General features: G+C 41.4%; 1 protein-coding gene across 1 annotated transcript in view; it reads right to left on the bottom strand.

Moving 5' to 3' along the window:
* TAF3 (TATA-box binding protein associated factor 3) overlaps window positions 1-18,159 on the bottom strand; it is a 151,581-nt gene continuing 133,422 nt past the window's right edge. The window contains exons 5-7 of the mRNA XM_024732307.1: window positions 5,075-5,330; window positions 2,017-2,123; window positions 1-1,202 (exon numbers count right to left, since the gene is read on the bottom strand). Of these exons, the coding sequence (XP_024588075.1) occupies window positions 1,088-1,202; window positions 2,017-2,123; window positions 5,075-5,330 (478 nt within the window). The 3' untranslated portion in view covers window positions 1-1,087. The remainder of the gene's footprint in view (window positions 1,203-2,016; window positions 2,124-5,074; window positions 5,331-18,159) is intronic.

The following is an 18,159-nucleotide window of genomic DNA, read 5'->3' as shown; positions in this document are numbered from 1 at the left end:
TTTCAGGGAATCTACATGTCCTTTGAAACAAAAGGAAGTCAAAGAAATTTACAGAAACAAGAGATAACAAAACAATTTCAAATCATAAGCCACAGATTTAAATTGCCTTGTTTTCCTTCCAACTGCTCGGGTCCTTTCCCCCAGTGTTTTGGGTGCTGCATGGGTTCAGCTCAAGGTAGGTAACTTTGAACTACGCATGGCTCTTTTTTTCTAGCCTTCTTTGCTTATGTACAGCAGTAATTACAGACATGGCTGAAATCACAGCAGATTTCAGAGAAAGCCAGAATTAAACACGATAAAAATTTTTTTAAAATAACTACTTCATAAATATTTATTATTTACATTAGGGGAGATCTCCTGGTCCGAAGAGTTTTTATACAAGTTGATGAAATGGATAAGCTGTGAGAAGAACACCAGCAGTTTAGAGAAATGGGCAGAGTTGGGAGGCAACAGAGAAAGAAAATAGGTGAGAGTCAACAAAAATAATTTGCACAAAAGCCAACAGGACATGATAGAAACCTTTTTCTTAAAAAATATAAGGTATTTCACAAAAAGCCTGAACATTTTACATGTTAGTACTAAAAACAGGGAGGGAGGGGAAGCTTCATATATTTTTCATCACAAAAATATTTACCGACACTCCACCTGGAGTTTTCTTTTATGTGATTATGATTATCTCACTAGAGAGGGAAGGAGGCTGGAGGCGCAGACAGACTACCAACGTCACCCTCGGTCACGGTCAAGGCAGGCCACAAGCCACTTCTCATCTAACACCTTAAGGAAAAGGCCCTGGAGAGAATCAAGAAAATCGAAAGGGAAGATTATGGTCTTTTTATTAGTAATACTTGTCACTGGTAATAGAAAACGGAGGCAAGGTGGCCCCGGTGCCCGCCTCCACGTGAGCTTTCCTTCGGTCACGACCAAGTGGCCCCGGGCCGGGGTGTTCCAGAAGGAAAATCCCTGTGGGTGGTGTGTTTCTGTCCTCAGTCTTGCGAGGTTCATAACCTGCAGGTACATGGTGGGAGGTGACACGGAGGCGGGGTCACAGCACCTCCCCCGAGGCGTCAGGACAGGGGTCCCCGGGGTGTCAGTGCGCCCGGTGCTTCCTCTTTTTGTGCTTTTTATCCTTCTTCTTGTTGGCACACTTGGGACAGAACCACTCCATCTCTTCTGGGGGCGCAGCCATTATTCCGACGCAGGGCCTGCATGGTTACCAAGGAAGAAAAGGCTTCAGACAAACAAGCTTTATTTATCCACACATTCTTTTCCTGTGTTTTTAAAGAATTTCAAGTCATTAAATAATGGCCTAAGTCTGTGGTGTATTTACCAGAAATCCAAGTCACATAGCTCTGACGGATGCTGCGCTACTGCTGGGCGTGTGGGTGATCGCCTTACACAAAGCCCCTCTCCAGGCCCCGCTGGAGAAATTAATTAGCTCATTCATCCTTTCAGCCAGAAACAGTCTAATGCTTCTGAGCCACGGCTTTGTTTTTATCTCAGAGATATCATATAGCACGTGACTAAGTGGACTCCTATCTTTTTATATCTGATATTTTCAAGATAAAACGGGAAGGCTGTTTGCATGCATTTCGATGGTGTTTCTTCGGTTTTGGGGGGGCGCTGAAGAGGCACAGAAACCACACAAGCTGTCCCCTCACTTCTGCACTGTGTGACACGTTTACGGGGGTTCCCTTAGCGTTGCCATCAAGCACTGCAGCTGCTACAGAAAACGACTGGCAAGAAAGGAAAGGGAACCCCCCTCTAGCTCCTTTTCCTTTGTTAAAGCAGGAGGATACATAAGCTAAGCAACACATTTGGAATTTAGGCTGAATAATGATAGTCCAAAGACTCGTGATTTTTGCAATTCACATGAACGCCTTTCTCTTGGCAGTGATTCTGCTCCGTACACTGCTCTCCGGAGAGGAACTGCCCTGGAAGAAAAGCCAGGACGGGCCAGAGGCACCCCCACACCCCGTGTGCAGAGCCCCTCCCCCCAGGGCCACGATGGGGACTCACCAGTGGTACCAGTCGTCACAATCATCACAGCCAATCATGGGGCTCCCGTCATCGGGCTTGTTGCAGCCGGGACAGATCCAGATCTGGTTCCCCCATTCGTCTCGGATCTGGGGTTGCAGGGGAGGGAGCAAAACAGAGATGCTTTGAGGAGGAAGTATCCAAAAAAGGGCACAATAAGGATCATTACTTCACACTGTGAAGCTAATACACAGACAGATTAAACTAAAAACAAAAACAAAAAACCCAGTAGTTAACAATTTAGTAAAGCTGTGATCATGGTCATCACTATCCTGGGATCACCTGAAAAAGCAAATGGCTACTAAGTGTTCAATGATAAGACATTGCTTTTTCTTTTTTTTGGCCCTCGGCTTGCAGGATCCCAGTTCCCGACCAGGGATTGAACCCAGGGCCCGGCAGTGAAGGCCCAGAATCCTAACCACTAGGCCACCAGGGAACTCCCAAGACATTTCTAATGAATATTTTAAACTCTCTTTTGTAAGTCATAAAAACAAAGCATTTTATAATCATTTCTGTAAGCAATATGACCTACAGCCACTTTTATCTAAAGAAATACTGTAAACACACACATCCTGAATGACTAGGGTTTTCATGGAAGTAATGACAAATATTTTTGAAAGCTATTGAGCTCAACTCAATGTTGTTTCCTCCATCGCATTCACAGGCCTGGAATTAATAAATACGGCCAATGTGCATGTATCGCCTTATTACTTATTAGCCAAACCCTTCTCCTGAACTAGCTGATAAGATCAAGGATATAAAAGAGTTGTTACTAAGTAACTTTCCATTCCCTTTATGACATTTTCAGTAAAGTACAATCAACTAAAGGGCAAATGAAATAAGGGACGCGCGGGAGGCCAAAGAGCCACACATTTTCATGTTATTTTGCAACAAATAATGCTGTGCTCTGAACTTTGCTTTACTTAACTTAGCAGTTCCAAATAAGAAGCATCCCTAACTGAACAACTTCCTCAAGTTCCACATGAACAACACTGATTTGGAAGAAACAATTCTATGACGGCCATTCAAAACCAGGAATGATAATTTTCTAAAGTTTTTCCAATCACACAGCATATAATTTCATTCAGTTTATTTTGCAAGCTATAGTCTCTTCTGGTACTTTAAAATACAACACTGACTAGATGTGCAGGAGAGATGGCTTTGTGTGTGTGTGATGGGTGTACGGGGGGCAGAGGTATTTCATTCCACTGATGCACTATTTTAAGGCTGACCATTCTCAAAACAGTCTCTACAGAGGCAGAGGATGCTGATGTGAAGGCTTCCTAAACAAATCTGTGGGCAGCTACAGCCCTGACTCGGTCCTCTCTAGTTTTAAGGGGAGAGACCACCAGTGAGCACGTGCCAGCTGTCTGGGGCGAAGGCTGGCCCAGCGCCCTGGGCCCTGAAGCTGACATGCATGGCCAGTCCTGCTGCTGGCTGACCTTTCTTGAAATTAGGAGGCCGTGACCCTGTGACATGAGAAATCTGCCACAGCACCCATAATAACTAACGCCCAGCCCTTCACGGTTTACTAAGTTCTTTCAAATGTCTTACTTGGTTTCATCATCCTAAAACAACGCTTGGCTAGGTTAGAAATGGGGAGACTGGAGCTAAGGGAATGTCAGTGACAGTTCCAATGTCACAGATTGGGCAGTGACAAAATCAGCCCTTTTGCTGTATAGCCTGTGTCTTTTCTTCAATTCACACATTTTGTCTTCTGTCTACAAAGTGTCTCTGAGGAGACAGAACGCTTTTCATCCATGTTGTCTATGCAAATCTGACCCATCACCAGGGAGTTAACTCAGAAATCCACTGGAGAATCAGAAATCAGTGACCACCTAGTCTATCAAGCCCCTAATCACACCTGAAGAAATGGAAGCCGAGGAGATTAAGTGTAAACTCCTCCCCGATTAACCCATCTTGGGGTGATGCGGCCTCAATTAAACACCTGTGGCAACTGGTCCTTGAATGGACTGATTTGACGATCACAGATTTTTGTATCACGTCTTCTATTTTTGTCTTGAATGGCCAATATTTTTCTTCCTGTTAATATTTCATGTCTTTATATCCTCTCTGAAGATTTTTGAGATTTTCTTCTTATCCTTCGTATCATTATAGTGCCTCAAATACTTAATGATTCATTGAAATTTCCTTCCCAAATGCCTTTAGAGATGTAATACTTGCACGATTTATAACAACAACAGCAGGAGTCCGACCCCGCCACCCTCCAGTCCCATCTATTCAGAAGGACCCGAACCGCCACTAGGCTGACAGATCTCAGTCCACATACTTGGTGATCTCGGCTGTGTCAGCTCAGCTAGGACCTCTGTGTGCCTGATATCTTTTCGTCGCCTGTTTATGTGTCACTCTACAGAGCTCAAAGAACATATTTATGTAAGCGCTTTATTACTTGATTGAATTCAGGGCTTGAGTAAGATCTGGTACTAGTAAGTATGGGGAGAACACGTAAAAACGGTTCCATGACAACCGTGCGAACTCATTCATCAAGGTGAGTTTTTCCACCTGAAGACAGGCTTGGACTCAGGAAGCTCTGTGTCTAAAAGTTCATTTCCATTCACTCTGCAGGCCCTGGTATGTTCTGGACCTTAGCCAATGAGTTGCTATAATTAGTGCTGCTGCCCAGAAAGAGCAGCTGGCCCATCAGACGTGTGTATATCACACAAATTATACTCTTAAGTGAATCACTGCTTGATCAAGAAAGTCAATGAGGGGTTTAGCTATCACTACTCACCTCTATACTTATACACTGATTGTGCTGTGTGTAGGTACATAGTCATCTTCCAAAACAATGCTCTGACATTATTTATGGAGACTAAATATGCAAACATCCTAACAATACTTTTCAGCTGAAAGCTTGAAAGTGCAATGAAAATGCCTTTCCAGTCATAAAGAATTGCCTCTGAAGTTCAATAATGATTCATCTGACACTGCATTTTTAATTGAAAACATTTTCATGAGGAAGGAGTGAGCTCTTAAGTGGCTGTTTCTTAAATACTCCAAAAAATAGAAAGTAGCGCACCACGTAAGTGCTGACCGTCTCCGTGACCACACTCCGGACGGGGGCCTTAGAACTGGCAGATCCCGAGGCTGCGGGGGCCGGAGCGGGCATCCCGGTGAGGGGCGTGCTGGCCGGGGCCAGAAGGGGCAAAGGCACGGGGGCGGGGCTGACGTGCACGGGGACAGGGGCGGGGGCCGGCATGGGCGGCGGCGTCTTGGGTCTGTTCAGAGAAGGTGCCGGCTTAGCCTCGGGGGCTGGGACCACTTTGCTGATGACACTGTCAACAAAAGAGAGAAAAGGAAAAGTCAAAACACACCGTTGAGTCAAGCCAGGTAGCTAAAAACATGATCGCACAATCACTTGGTTCTTCTAGCAGCAAAAGACTTTTTGGAGAGTCCAGAGAGCGATGGAGCTCAGGGTTAAGGCCCTTCCGCAACCTGCTTCTCCACTTGCTCGGTCACGGCTGGCCGAGATGTCAGGCAGCGGGGGGTGAGGCTCCAGCTCCTTCCCTGGTGAGGTCGCCAAGTCGTGATTAGAGCTGCGTGCTCCTCTGTCTCTTCATTAACACTGTCTTACCCACAGAACCCATGCCGGGGAAGAAGAACTAGGCTCAGAGCCAGGATATCTGAGTTCAAACCCTACGTCTTCCACAGGCCGGCATGTGACCTGGGGTAAGTCGTTTAAAAGTAAAAGTTAAAGGAGGCAAGAATATACAATGGAGAAAAGACAGCCTCTTCAATAAGTGGTGCTGGGAAAACTGGACAGCTACATGTAAAAGAATGAAATTAGAACACTCCCTAATACCTCTGTCAGAAGGAGAAAAACAAATACCGTATGCTGACACATATATATGGAATCTAAAAAAAAAAGGTCATGAAGAAACTAGGGGCAAGATAGGAATAAAGACACAGACCTACTAGAGAACAGACTTGAGGGTATGGGGAGGGGGAAGTTACCGTAAGCTGCAACAAAGTGAGAGAGTGGCATTGACATATATACACTACCAAATGTAAAACAGATAGCTAGTGGGAAGCAGCCACATAGCACAGGGAGATCAGCTCGGTGCTTTGTGACCACCTGGAGGGGTGGGATAGAGAGGGTGGGAGGCAGGGAGATGCAAGAGGGAAGAGATATGGGGATATATGTATATGTATAGCTGATTCACTTTGTTATAAAGCAGAAAGTAACATACCACTGTAAAGCAATTATACTCCAATAAAGATGTTAAAAAAAATAAAAAAATAAAAGTACTAGTTACTGTGCGCCTCTAAGCAGCTGATGTTATGCTAGGTGCTTTCCATACATCACCTCATCTAGTCCTCACAACAACTTCAAAGAAGTTATAGTGACCCCGTTTTATAGATGAGGAAACAGGATTAGAGAGAGAAAGGAATTTGGGTAAATGGGTGGCAGGCTTAGAACCGAGGTCTATTTCATCCTAAAACTCTTCTTTTTACAAAGTGCCTTTATTTGAGGGGAAAAAAGGATATCATCTCAAGTTTAGAGAAAACATATTTGCTTCTGGTCTCCCTCCCTCCCTCCTCCAGAAGGAACCACTGTCCTCCAGCCGGGAGCTGTGTTTCTAAATTTTTGTTCTTTGAACTTTTTCTGCCTTTGCAGATACCCTTAAACAATGCATATCATACCACTGTTTTATGTGTTTCAAGTATATAAACAATTCACACTATATTTATTGTTTGCAACTAGCTTTCCTCACCTAGTTTTTTTTTGTAACTGAGATATAATCAACATTGTGTAAGTTTGCACAATGTGTTGGCTTGACACATTTGTAAACTGCAAAATGATTACTGCAGTGGCCTTAGCTAATACCTTTATCACACCATGTAATTATCATTTCTTTTTTTGAAGGGAATTGTTTGGATCTAGTCTCCTGCAACCTTGACATTTGTTAATACAGTATTGTTGACTATCATCTCCATGCTGTGTATCAGATCCCTAGAACTTATTTGTTTACTAGTTGCCCACTTAGTTTTATGCTCTTGATTTATCGGTATATATTATTTTAATTACTATATAGTATTCCATAGTATGAATAAGTCAAAGGGTTTTTGCCCACTGCCCTACTGACTGTATGTATCACCTTGTAAATGTGACATGTTAACTTGTAAATATGGTGATGAATCTCCCTGGGCTATATTCCTAGACATAAAGTTTCACCTTTATTAGGAATCCGGAGCTGTTCTCTAAAATAGGCTGCATTGACCTACCTCTTCCAACCATCCCACACTGACCTTCCTAGACCTTGCTTTTCTGATCAACAAAGTATAAATAAAGATAGCTGCCTGTGAGGGCTATGGTGAGAACCTGAATAGGGAGGAACACGTCAAGAACTATGTACAAATGTGAAGTGTCATGGCCACTGCTCATGTCATGCTCAGCATTGTCATGACCAATCCACACAGGGCCTCTTTCTCAAAGTTCTTGTTTAGAAAAACACCTCCCCTACAAAGCACCAATTCTTTGCTATTCTGATCAGAAGACTACAAAACAGTATTTCAAAAATTCCATCATTATACAAGCAAATAAATAGTGCTGTTACTTGCTCTCCACTTGTTTCACGTGAGTGTGATCACCTTCCTAACTCGAATGTAGCCAAAGACCAAGAGAATTTAACATGGGCTGTTTGTCCAGGAGACACTCAATAGATGCTTAATGTAATTCATAGTGAATATTGATCCAGTAGTAACCAAGTTCCCAGCTGTTGTGAGTGCTGGAAAGCCAAGTGCATGCCGGCACCTGCTGAATGTTTACTTGCCTATCTCACTTGACCCTCATAACAACCAAATGAAGTAACAAGTGCTGATATTATCCTCCTTTTGTAGAGGAAGAAACCAAGGCACAGAGATTAAGTACCTTGCGCAAGTTCACAGACAGAGCCAGGATTTAAACCCAGGCAGCCTGATTTCAGAACCCGTGATCTTAACAACTACACTCTGCTCTCTGTGCTTACTGAGTGAGGTTTGCCTTGCATGTAAGATGAGAGGTCCAAGTTATTACTATGGCATTTATATCCATAGGGCAAGCAACTCCTTATTCTTATGGTCAGACTAAAATTTTAAAACACTGTTCTGGGAGGCAGTTTCCCATAACGGTTTAAAATATGGGTGCTGGCGTAGGGTAATGCACATATATGGAATCTGAAAAAATGGTACTGATGAACCTAGTGGCAGGGAAGGAATAAAGATGCAGATGTATAGAATGGACTTGAGGACACAGGCAGGGAAGGGGAAGCTGGGACAAAGTGAGAGAGTAGCACTGACATATATACACTACCAAATGTAAAATGGATGGCTAGTGGGAAGCTGCTGCATAGCACCGGGAAATCAGCTCGATGCTTTGTGACCACCTAGAGGGGTGGGATAGGGAGGATGGAAGGGAAGCTCAAGAGGGAGTAGATATGGGGATATATGTATACTCGTAGCTGATTCACTTTGTTGTACAATGGAAACTAACATAACATTGTAAAGCAATTATACTCCAATAAAGATATTAACAATAAAAATAAAATAAGGGTGCTGGAACCAAAACTAAAGGAAAAGCAGGAACCCAGAGAGTTAAGTAGAACACAGATGTTTCACTCTGAGGGCATTTGTATAAGGCGAATTGGATCTTTGGTTTTGATACAGGGGACAGGTTTCAGAGCCCAGGACCTGTCAAAGTGGAAAGTCTAATAGAACTCCCTCCCCACATTAAGGACTCCCAACAGGCTATACCAATTAGGTAAGAATGAATCAGATCTCATGAATTCTCAACTCTGGTGGTCCAGGACAACATATTTAAAGTAATTTGGACTTGTAATGCACCTAGGTACCCAGCACTAATCATCTTGAAAGGAAGTAACTTAAAATCTAGGCTTCATATTATTAATACAGACAATTATTTAAGGAAAAAAGCAGCACAGAATCAAAGATAAACATATAAGGAAGCAAGGCTGCAACAGGGAGAACCAGAAGAAATAACAGACAGTATAAAGAGACCCATAAAGACCGCAGATACTACAATTATCAACTACAAAACAACTCTGCTTACAGTGTTTAAAAAAATAAAAGGCGAAACTGGAAATTATCTGCAAGTAATAGGAGGTTACACACAGTTATCTAGCAGATTTGAAAAGATCCAAACAGACCTTATAGAAATAGAAAGTACAGTAACTGAAATTTAAAACTCAGTGGATGGGAGAAGTATAAACTGAATAGAACAGAAGAAATTATGTAGAATGTAGCCTGGAGTGGCAAAGAAAATACAATAAAAAGGTCTAATTAGTACTGTTTAATCTAAATTCTAGAAAGAGAATGAAACGGAGGTAAAATGTTAACATAGAATATCTGACTTTTACAGAACTGATGAAAGATACTAATCCACAGACTTAAGAAGCCCAACAAATCCCAGGCAAGATAAATAAAAAGAAATCTATACATACACACATCAGAGTGAAAAGATAAAATATCACAGGCAAAGAGAAAAGTCTGAAAAGAGCCCAAAGGAAAAAAGGACAATTACTTTCAAAGAGGAAACAGGTGACAGCTGATTTCTCAACAGCAATGCTAAAATCTAGAAGACAGTGGAATAACATCTTCAATATGCTAAAGGCAAATAAATTTTGTCTTCAAAATCATCTTTCAAGAATAGGATGAGGGGCTTCCCTGGTGGCACAATGGTTGAGAGTCCGCCTGCCAATGCAGGGGATACTAAAAAAAAAAAAAAAAAAAAAAAAAAAAAAAAAGGAATAGGATGAAATAAAGACATTTTCTGGCAAGCAAAATCTGAGAATTTGCCACCAGTGGACCCTTACTAAAAGAAATTCTAAAGTAGCAATTCCCAAAGTTTTTGGTCCTAGGATCCCTTTACAATCTAAAAATTAGTGAGAAACATAAAGAACTTTTGTTTATGTGCAGTATATCTGCCAATACTTACCATATTAAAAATTGAAACTGAGAAATTTAAAAATAATTAGAGAGTTCATTTAAAGATAACAATAACAAACCCGTTACACGTTAACAGGTAGCATTTTTTTAAATGAAAAGGAAGTGGCAGTTTCCTACAAGTTAGTTGCAATGTGCAATCTAAAGCCATATCAATAAGCTTTTCATACTCTGTTATATTAAAGTCCATTGATCTGTCTGGCACTTTGAATAGATATTTTACCAATGCATGATTTTATAACATCATGCACTGGTGATCTGGAATATTGGTTCACTGAATTATGCAGATCTTTCAAATATTTATACATTATATAATATTAAAAAAATCGTATTTGTTGGTGTTACCATCATCTCATCAAAAACTTCTTAAATTGTTGAGCTGTCAATTTGCAATGATATGTTTTCCAAAATTCTAACTTTCACATAAAAGCCTGAATTTTATCATCTATAACAAACGCTCTCAGGTATTTTCTTTGAAATAACAGTCTTGGGCCTTCTCAAAAATGTACAATATCCATGGCTGCTTTGTATCCTAACTGTGTGCATATCTGTCTTTATCACTCACATTAGGTGGTATGTTCCTTAGGAGTAAGGTATGTACTATCTTACTTGTCTTTGAATTATCTGCAGTATTAGACACAGTGTCTTGATACATATTCATCAACTTGAATATGTTTAATGCCTAATATTACAGGAAGAATGCTCCTATAGAATAATTATTTTACTTTTGAATATTTTTTGCCTGTTTAAAATATTTAAAAATAGGTCAGTTTCCTCTATTCTTTCCTTCCTGCCTACCTTCCTTCCACACTACTTAATGAGTCCCAAGACCACCGAGATTTCTATTTGCCAACATGGATTCTAATTCCTCATCTGTGTACTCATTCTTAGACCAAGAATGATCACGACACCAATGCAAGATACAAACACATCATGAAGGTTTCATTATTTTATGTGAAATGCTTTTAAGTTGTTTTAAGCTACACCAAACCCATAATGAATATTATTTGCCTTGCCTGACTCGTTCTCAATCCCGTTTCATTCTCCATTCTTCTTAGATTTTTCCCTTTCCTACAAGGTCTGTGAATGGTGCCCATGAAAATGGTTTAGCATTAGCAGTGCAGCCAAGGGACATAAACAGACTGTTGATCAATTTACGGGGCAGTACCTGAAATCTCAGAAATACCTACTTGTACAAATCTTATTTTTCAACTCAGAGAAATGGTCTTTTAATGAAAATAACTCATAATAAAGGTAATCCTTCCAAAATGCCAAATATTCCTCCAGTTCAATTAAATTTCCCCTTTAAATTTGCTATGTACTGATTTATATACTTATATTTCTCATTCAAATTTTCTGAGTAGCAAAAGGAAAAAAAATATAAGTGGGTAACTCAGTGTTGATGAGACAAAACACGTCCTAATTTTCTGCTTCCAAGAGGTTAGGTTGGTATTATATGGGCTCTAAAGTGACTTGTCTTTCCCAACTCTCTTGAATTTCACCAGAAAATTCACAGAGTTTGAAAGTTATTTGATTCTAGCTGCTCAGTTGCTTTTGTGGTAACTGAAGGCACAGTTTTGAGAACAATTCTTTTATTATCTCTTTACTTTTGAACATTACAGAAAAAATACATAAACAGTATCACATGATATAATTTCTCATCACTTGTGAGATAAGCTATCATTACTCAACCTAATATGATCATTGTAAAAATAATTTTGGGTTCCTATTGGCCTCCACCACCGATCTTTATTGTTTCCTACTTCTAAAACAGCACTTTCTCTGTACTTCTTTCCGTTAGTGGCACTTTCCCTCCTCTTTAACTGCAATAGTAAGCTCTCCTCCAGAGCTCTCTGTTGAATTAGCAATGTCTTCAGAGTAACCAACACCGCCCACAGCTGGGTCCCACAATGGCTCCATGCTGCTAACATTACATCTTTTGGAGGATTTGATCAGAGGGCTCTAGCTGCTATAAACACTGGTGTTATTCATAAAAACATGCAGAAGGAGGATTTTTGGCAGGATTTCTTTACCTGTTTCCCCAGCACAAAACACTGAAATAAATAGAGTGGGTCATGCGCTGCCTGGCCTGTAATGCAAACTCAACAGCTTGACAAGTCAACAAAGGGCCCGTCCTCACCTCTCCAGCCACACAGAGGCTCGGAGGTTAGAGGCAAACACCATTTGGATACGTCTACATGGGGAGTTTAATGATCCTCATTAGTCAGCGATTGTGTGCAAACACTGTGAAGCCGGCCATCAAAGTTATCAAAGTCCGTATGACTGGCTACTGAGCTGCACAAAGTTCAAAAGTTCCCTCACGTGGCTCACTTACTTGCCTCAAAAGCCAACAGCCATTTTTAAATGGTGACAAAACGATGCCATAGGTAAAGACTACTGTAAGCACCTCCATGAATGTTATATAAACTTCTCAACAGGGAAGTTCTTTGATGTCTGGGAGAAAACCCACTTTGATTAAAAAAATACATATATACGTACACACACACACACACACACACACACACACACACACATTCAAGCCACAACTTGATTTTCTTCTTCAGATTTAGAACTTTGATCAATCTCAGAAATACCATGCACCTTTTGAGATACACATGAAACAGATTCCCATGTTGTATTGTAAACCAAGATTTCACTATATAATATTACTATAAAACCGGATCATTGTGTCTGTGGTTATCTATAACATCACAGTTTTGCTCTCTTACTTTTCTTGTAAAAGTCCCGGAAATACTAAGCCCAAGCATGTCCGGCAGCCTCCTCCCACCCTGGTGGAGTGTCCTCGCAGCCTGGGTAGGCTCTGACTTGGACAGCTAACAGGATATCATGAAAACAACTGTGTGTGACATCCGAGCTAGGTCATAAGAGACACTGCAGCTTCTGCCTTGCTCTCTTTTGGATCAGTTGCTCTGCGGAACTCAGAAGCTAAGTCATGAGGACACTGCAGCTGCCTTAGGATGAGACCCATGTGACCAGTAACTGAGGCCTCCTGCCAACAGCCATGTGTGAGCCCGCAGTGCATTCTCCAGCCCTGGTGAGGCCTTCCAGTGACTGAAGCCCTGGGCAGCAGCCTGACGGAGACTGGAGTCAGGACCACCCGAATTCCTGACCCACGGGAAACTAGGAAGTAGCACGTTTATTGCTTTAGCTGCTAAGTTTTGGGGTCATTTGTTATATGTGGGAATATAAAATTAATATACCAAGTATTTAATTTGTCGCATTTAGGTACATAAACAAAAATTCAGAATTTAGGAGAAATTATATTTTAGAGCATCGGTACTTAAAATGCCAAAGTGTAACACAGTCACTTTCATATTTCACATGTGATCAAAAGGAACAAATAACAAAGACAATTATGAGAATCAGTGCTATGTTGATTCTTCAAATCAATCATTATCCTTATTCTTCTTGATCCTCACAGCTCGACTTTCAGCATTCATATAATTAGCACATAACTGTAAATGGATTTAATTCCTCAAGCTCATGGCTTGCCTCTTGAATATTTACATCATCTTATCTTGTCATAGCCCAAGTACATACCAAGTAGCAAACATTTTGTCTTTTAATTCAGGCATGACCTATTTGAAAAATGAAACAGATTGCATGAAGTAATTAGAGGAAAATATAGCCACTGTAGAATCTTCATTTTCCAAAGAAGATACCCAAATGATTAGACTTCTATTGTCAAATGTTCAAACTCTGTAAAATACCCTAAAAGGGCATGAATACTTAGATAAATAATAAATAACGCATACTTCTTCATTTTTGCAAACAGATATACAAAAGGATAATTTAAGAAAAGAAATAAAGATGGTAAGCTATAGGTCGAGGAGGATAAAGGTAGAGGGAAAGGGCGGAAAGCAAGACATCTCTGAACATATTATATAGTTTCAACTTTGGGGGCAAGTAAATGTCTTACATATTCAGAAAATTAAATTTATAAAATTGCCTACAAGTCAAAAATAAATGGAAAGGAAGGAACCTCAATGCATATCTTGTTGGTGACACAACCACACACACAGAATTATTTCAGGTGACTTTAGGAGGTCAGCACTTTGGACCTCCTCAGACTCTGCTCCACCCAAGTCTTTTCTGATCCTTCCTTGCTGGAAGCAATCACCTTGAACTTCTGTATCATCTGAGATGTACCTCTTATAGACTTGAACACTTTCTACCTCTATTATGATTGTTTACATCTACGTTCCTGAGAGAAGAACCAACACCTGATTCAAATTTACCATTTGCACAAGTGTATCTCCTTCGACACAGTTTTACTATGTATATAATCAAAATTAGTATTTTTCAAATGCAAAACAACTTTTAAAAAATGTAAAACCATGAGGGTGTTGTCTAGAGAACTGTCAGGGTTCTTTTCAAAAACCAAATTCCCTGGAGTCAGCACTTCTAAAAGATTTTGTGATTTTAGAAAAGCTTCTGCTTCTCTCCAGCAAAGAAAGGGTACATTTAGTAGCAAAAAGCAAAACCAAATGAAACTGAACATTCAACACTGATGAAACTTCACTTTTTTTTTTTTTGCTATACGCGGGCCTCTCACTGTTGTGGCCTCTCCCGTTGCGGAGCACAGGCTCCGGACGCGCAGGCTCAGCGGCCATGGCTCACGGGCCCAGCCGCTCCACAGCATGTGGGATCTTCCCGGACCGGGGCACGAACCTGTGTCCCCTGCATCGGCAGGCGGACTCTCAACAACTGCGCCACCAGGGAAGCCCCGAAACTTCACTTTTAATACTCTCTGAGCCTGGAGTCTACAGAGAAGGATGAGATGCTTTTACATGAACATATGCTAAAGTTGCAAGTTAACCATATAAGATAAACCTTCACTCATTCATTCATTCATTTTAGGATTAAATAACATCCCAGTTATCTGAAAACATTAAAAGCAGTAAGATGATATTCAGTGAACCTGAAAAATGAACAGGATTGTGATTAAGATTTGTATCTCACTGTAGTGTTATAATATTCAGTTATTACTGAAGTCATGCTTGGAAAACCCAACACTACTACTTCAAAATATATTAAAATTTGATAATAGCTGCTGTGTCCTCACCAAAAATCACCATGCTTTACATGAATTTTTATCTTCCTCAGTAAATAGCATGGAAAAAAAATATATATATATACTTATAGCATGTGATGTACACAGAGATGTATACACACACATATATGTTTTTTCACCTTTGTGGACTAAAGAAGCAGAAGTAATTGATTAAAATCCTAAGTACATACGGCATAGAGAGCCAAAGATGGGCAATCAGTGAGTGTGCTCTGGGAGAAAAGCTACTCCCAGATTCAAAGAAAAGTAGATTCATATTGAGGGGTGTCATTTTTCATCTATCCAGAGTATATGAGAGGTGCATCTGTTACTAGATAGATAATGCAAGTCTTTAAAAAAATCCACATTTCCCTTTTACATAGACTACAGAATGACCAACTCTACATTATTTAATAAAACACATTTGGAAACGTAGTCACTCCATCTGTAGGATCTTCCAATTCCTTTAAGCAACTTATTTTCAGCATCCTCTTATTATTCAAAGGACCTCTAAAGTTAGGCAGAATACAAAGAGTCACAGTTTAGGAAGGAGAAGCAATCTCTGACAGAAGATTTCAAGACCAAACGTAGCCTTCCCATTGTACTCCAGGGCTAAGAGTAAGCTTCCTCTATCCCCTTCAGCCTTCTTACTTAAGGGTTTTTTTTTTTTCTCACTGTTGTGGCCTCTCCCGTTGCAAAGCACAGGCTCCGGACGCGCAGGCTCAGCGGCCATGGCTCACAGGCCCACTTAAGGGGTTTTTACTTGATAAAACCAACTCCTAATGTTACAGCCATTCTGGAAAAGTAACTCAATTAAACTTTATTTTGATGCCACTTCAAAACTATGAAAGCTTGTTCAAACAGAGTGAAAATCAGTGCTATGGTTCAACAGATGAGAGACTGTTTCAGTCCGTGAATCCATCTCAGCAAATATTTATCACCCGTCTACTACGTCTCCTACCCTTGGGTGGCTGGGTTCAAGGTGAATGGGGCACAGCCTCAATTTCCAAGAAACGGGGGAAGACAGTCACATAAAGGTAGATCGATAAAGCATACGAAGTTGAACAATTTGGATGAAAACAGTGTATTCTGGGCACTTGGAAGAAGGATGGCTAGCCTGGGGTAGGGGTGGGAAGGTGGGCTGTGATCACTTTCCCTAATGACAACGGACAGTTTTAAAAGATGAAGACGAGTGACTCCCATGAAGAGGCAGGGGGGTGGAGGCATTTGAGGCGGATGGGACAACCTGAGAAAAGGAATGAAGATGCAAAGCATCCTGTTCTGCATGGGAAACCGCAAGCAGTTTGGAAGCGCCACAACGTATAAAGCATAAGCGTTCTGGACAGATTGCTCTGGAGGGAATAAGTATGGAGAACAGTTCTGAGAGGCAGCAGGAAAGGAGAAGAGGGTAAGGAATTGACAAATATTGTCGGTAAGGCGGGGAGGGGCTGGGGACTGGTTGGTTGTCGGGTGGGTGAGGGGTTGGGAGTAAGGGAGGGAGGTATCCCCCTGCCTTGGGTTTCTGTGATGCTGGAGCTTTTACAGTTAGAGGGTAGAGCTTAGAGCTCAGATGGGTGTAGGGTGATCGGCGCTGGGTACTTGATTTGAAAAGTGGAAAACTGAAAAATCTGTTATTCTCTCTAGGAGGCAAAATAGCTCCAGTAGCTAAGGGCATTTGTGTTTCCAAGCCAAAGGCATCTTTGCCTGGTGTTGGGGGGGCGGGGGCAGTTCCAGAGGCCTGTGAGTAGGCATCAACATCTTTCCTCCTCTGGTGCTGATGACTACTTGAGTCTAGACAAGGAGGAAGGACCCAAATTTGAAGATGGTGACTGGGAGGTATAAGAGTTCAGGTGACATTCAAAGGAGACCTCACAGGAAAGGGTCTTTCTCTTTCCTTAAGTTTTGTTCAAAACAACACTTTTGGAGCTGGGAGACATTCATGTCTTAATTTTCAGATGTCCCATCTGGTGATATGACATAAATAAAATCTCCCAATTCTCCCAGCCAGAGTGTATTTGTCTAATTTCAAGTTACTCTAGAAACTAAGGCAGCTTGAAAATGGAGGCTCTGATCTCATCATCAACAAATAAAAAGCATAAGGAGTACAAGGTTGGGGAAATAATGGTGTATTCAATTTGGAAAGGCCATGTCTGAGGTGCCTCTGGTCTTTCCAGACTTTCTAACAGGTAACTGGGCAGATTAGTCTGCATTTTGGGGAGAAATCTGAGCTGGAAGTAAAGATTTGGGAATCATCATCACCTAATTTTGAAAAGAGTGAAAAAGAAACTTTAGGGAGTAGTAGGCCAAGGGCAAGAAGAGAAAGAAAAGGTGATCAAAGAAAGATAGAAGCAACGATGGAGAAAGAGAATCAGATGCACGTAGTACCAAGAATAGAGAGTACGTTTCATAAAGGGCTTGGTGGGAACGACGGTATCTGAGAAGCAGGAAGGATGAAGTCACAGGCCCGCAGCACCGCCTTGGGATGCATTTAATCATCTTAATGAGAAGCTTCAGGAAAGTCTCCAGGGCAGAAACCAGAGCATAGGGAGTTTAGGAACAAAGCTGGAAAAAAACATTGGAGCAAAGTACATACAAGGAATATGCTTTGAGAAGCGAGAATGAAAAGAGGAAGTTACATGGCCTTTCCCTCATCTAGAGGGGGAGGCTGGTGAAGGTGGGAAGGTTTAGGATGGTAGAACCCAAGGCTGAAGGGAAGATACCAGAAGGAAGGAGAGAAAGATACAGAGGAGAAGAGATAAGGAAGGGAAAGAACTTCCGGGGTGGGGGGGAGAGGGCGGGGTCAGGAAAGGCGGGGATGGAGAAGGAGCTGGTCCTGAAGATCAGGAGGGATGCTGGGCTCCTTGCTGGACCCTGGAGGACAAGCCATGAGGACAGATGCAGCTCTGGAACCCAGAAGAGTAAATCCAGATGGGGTGACGTGGCTAGTCAGTCCCCACGGTGACATGTCCCTCAACCCAACCCATGTGTTCAGACTACGGCAGCCACGTTTGAAAAAGGCTGCAATATTCTAAATGAGCGGTTCCCAACCTTTTTGGCACCAGGGGCTGGTTTTGCGGAAGACAATTTTTCCA

This window comes from Neophocaena asiaeorientalis, unplaced genomic scaffold (assembly GCF_003031525.2).
Source record: "Neophocaena asiaeorientalis asiaeorientalis breed wild unplaced genomic scaffold, Neophocaena_asiaeorientalis_V1.1 scaffold176, whole genome shotgun sequence".
NCBI classification, from domain to species: domain Eukaryota; kingdom Metazoa; phylum Chordata; class Mammalia; order Artiodactyla; family Phocoenidae; genus Neophocaena; species Neophocaena asiaeorientalis.
Note: the sequence above shows the minus strand (reverse complement) of the source record. Positions and strands in the feature narration are given on the sequence as shown.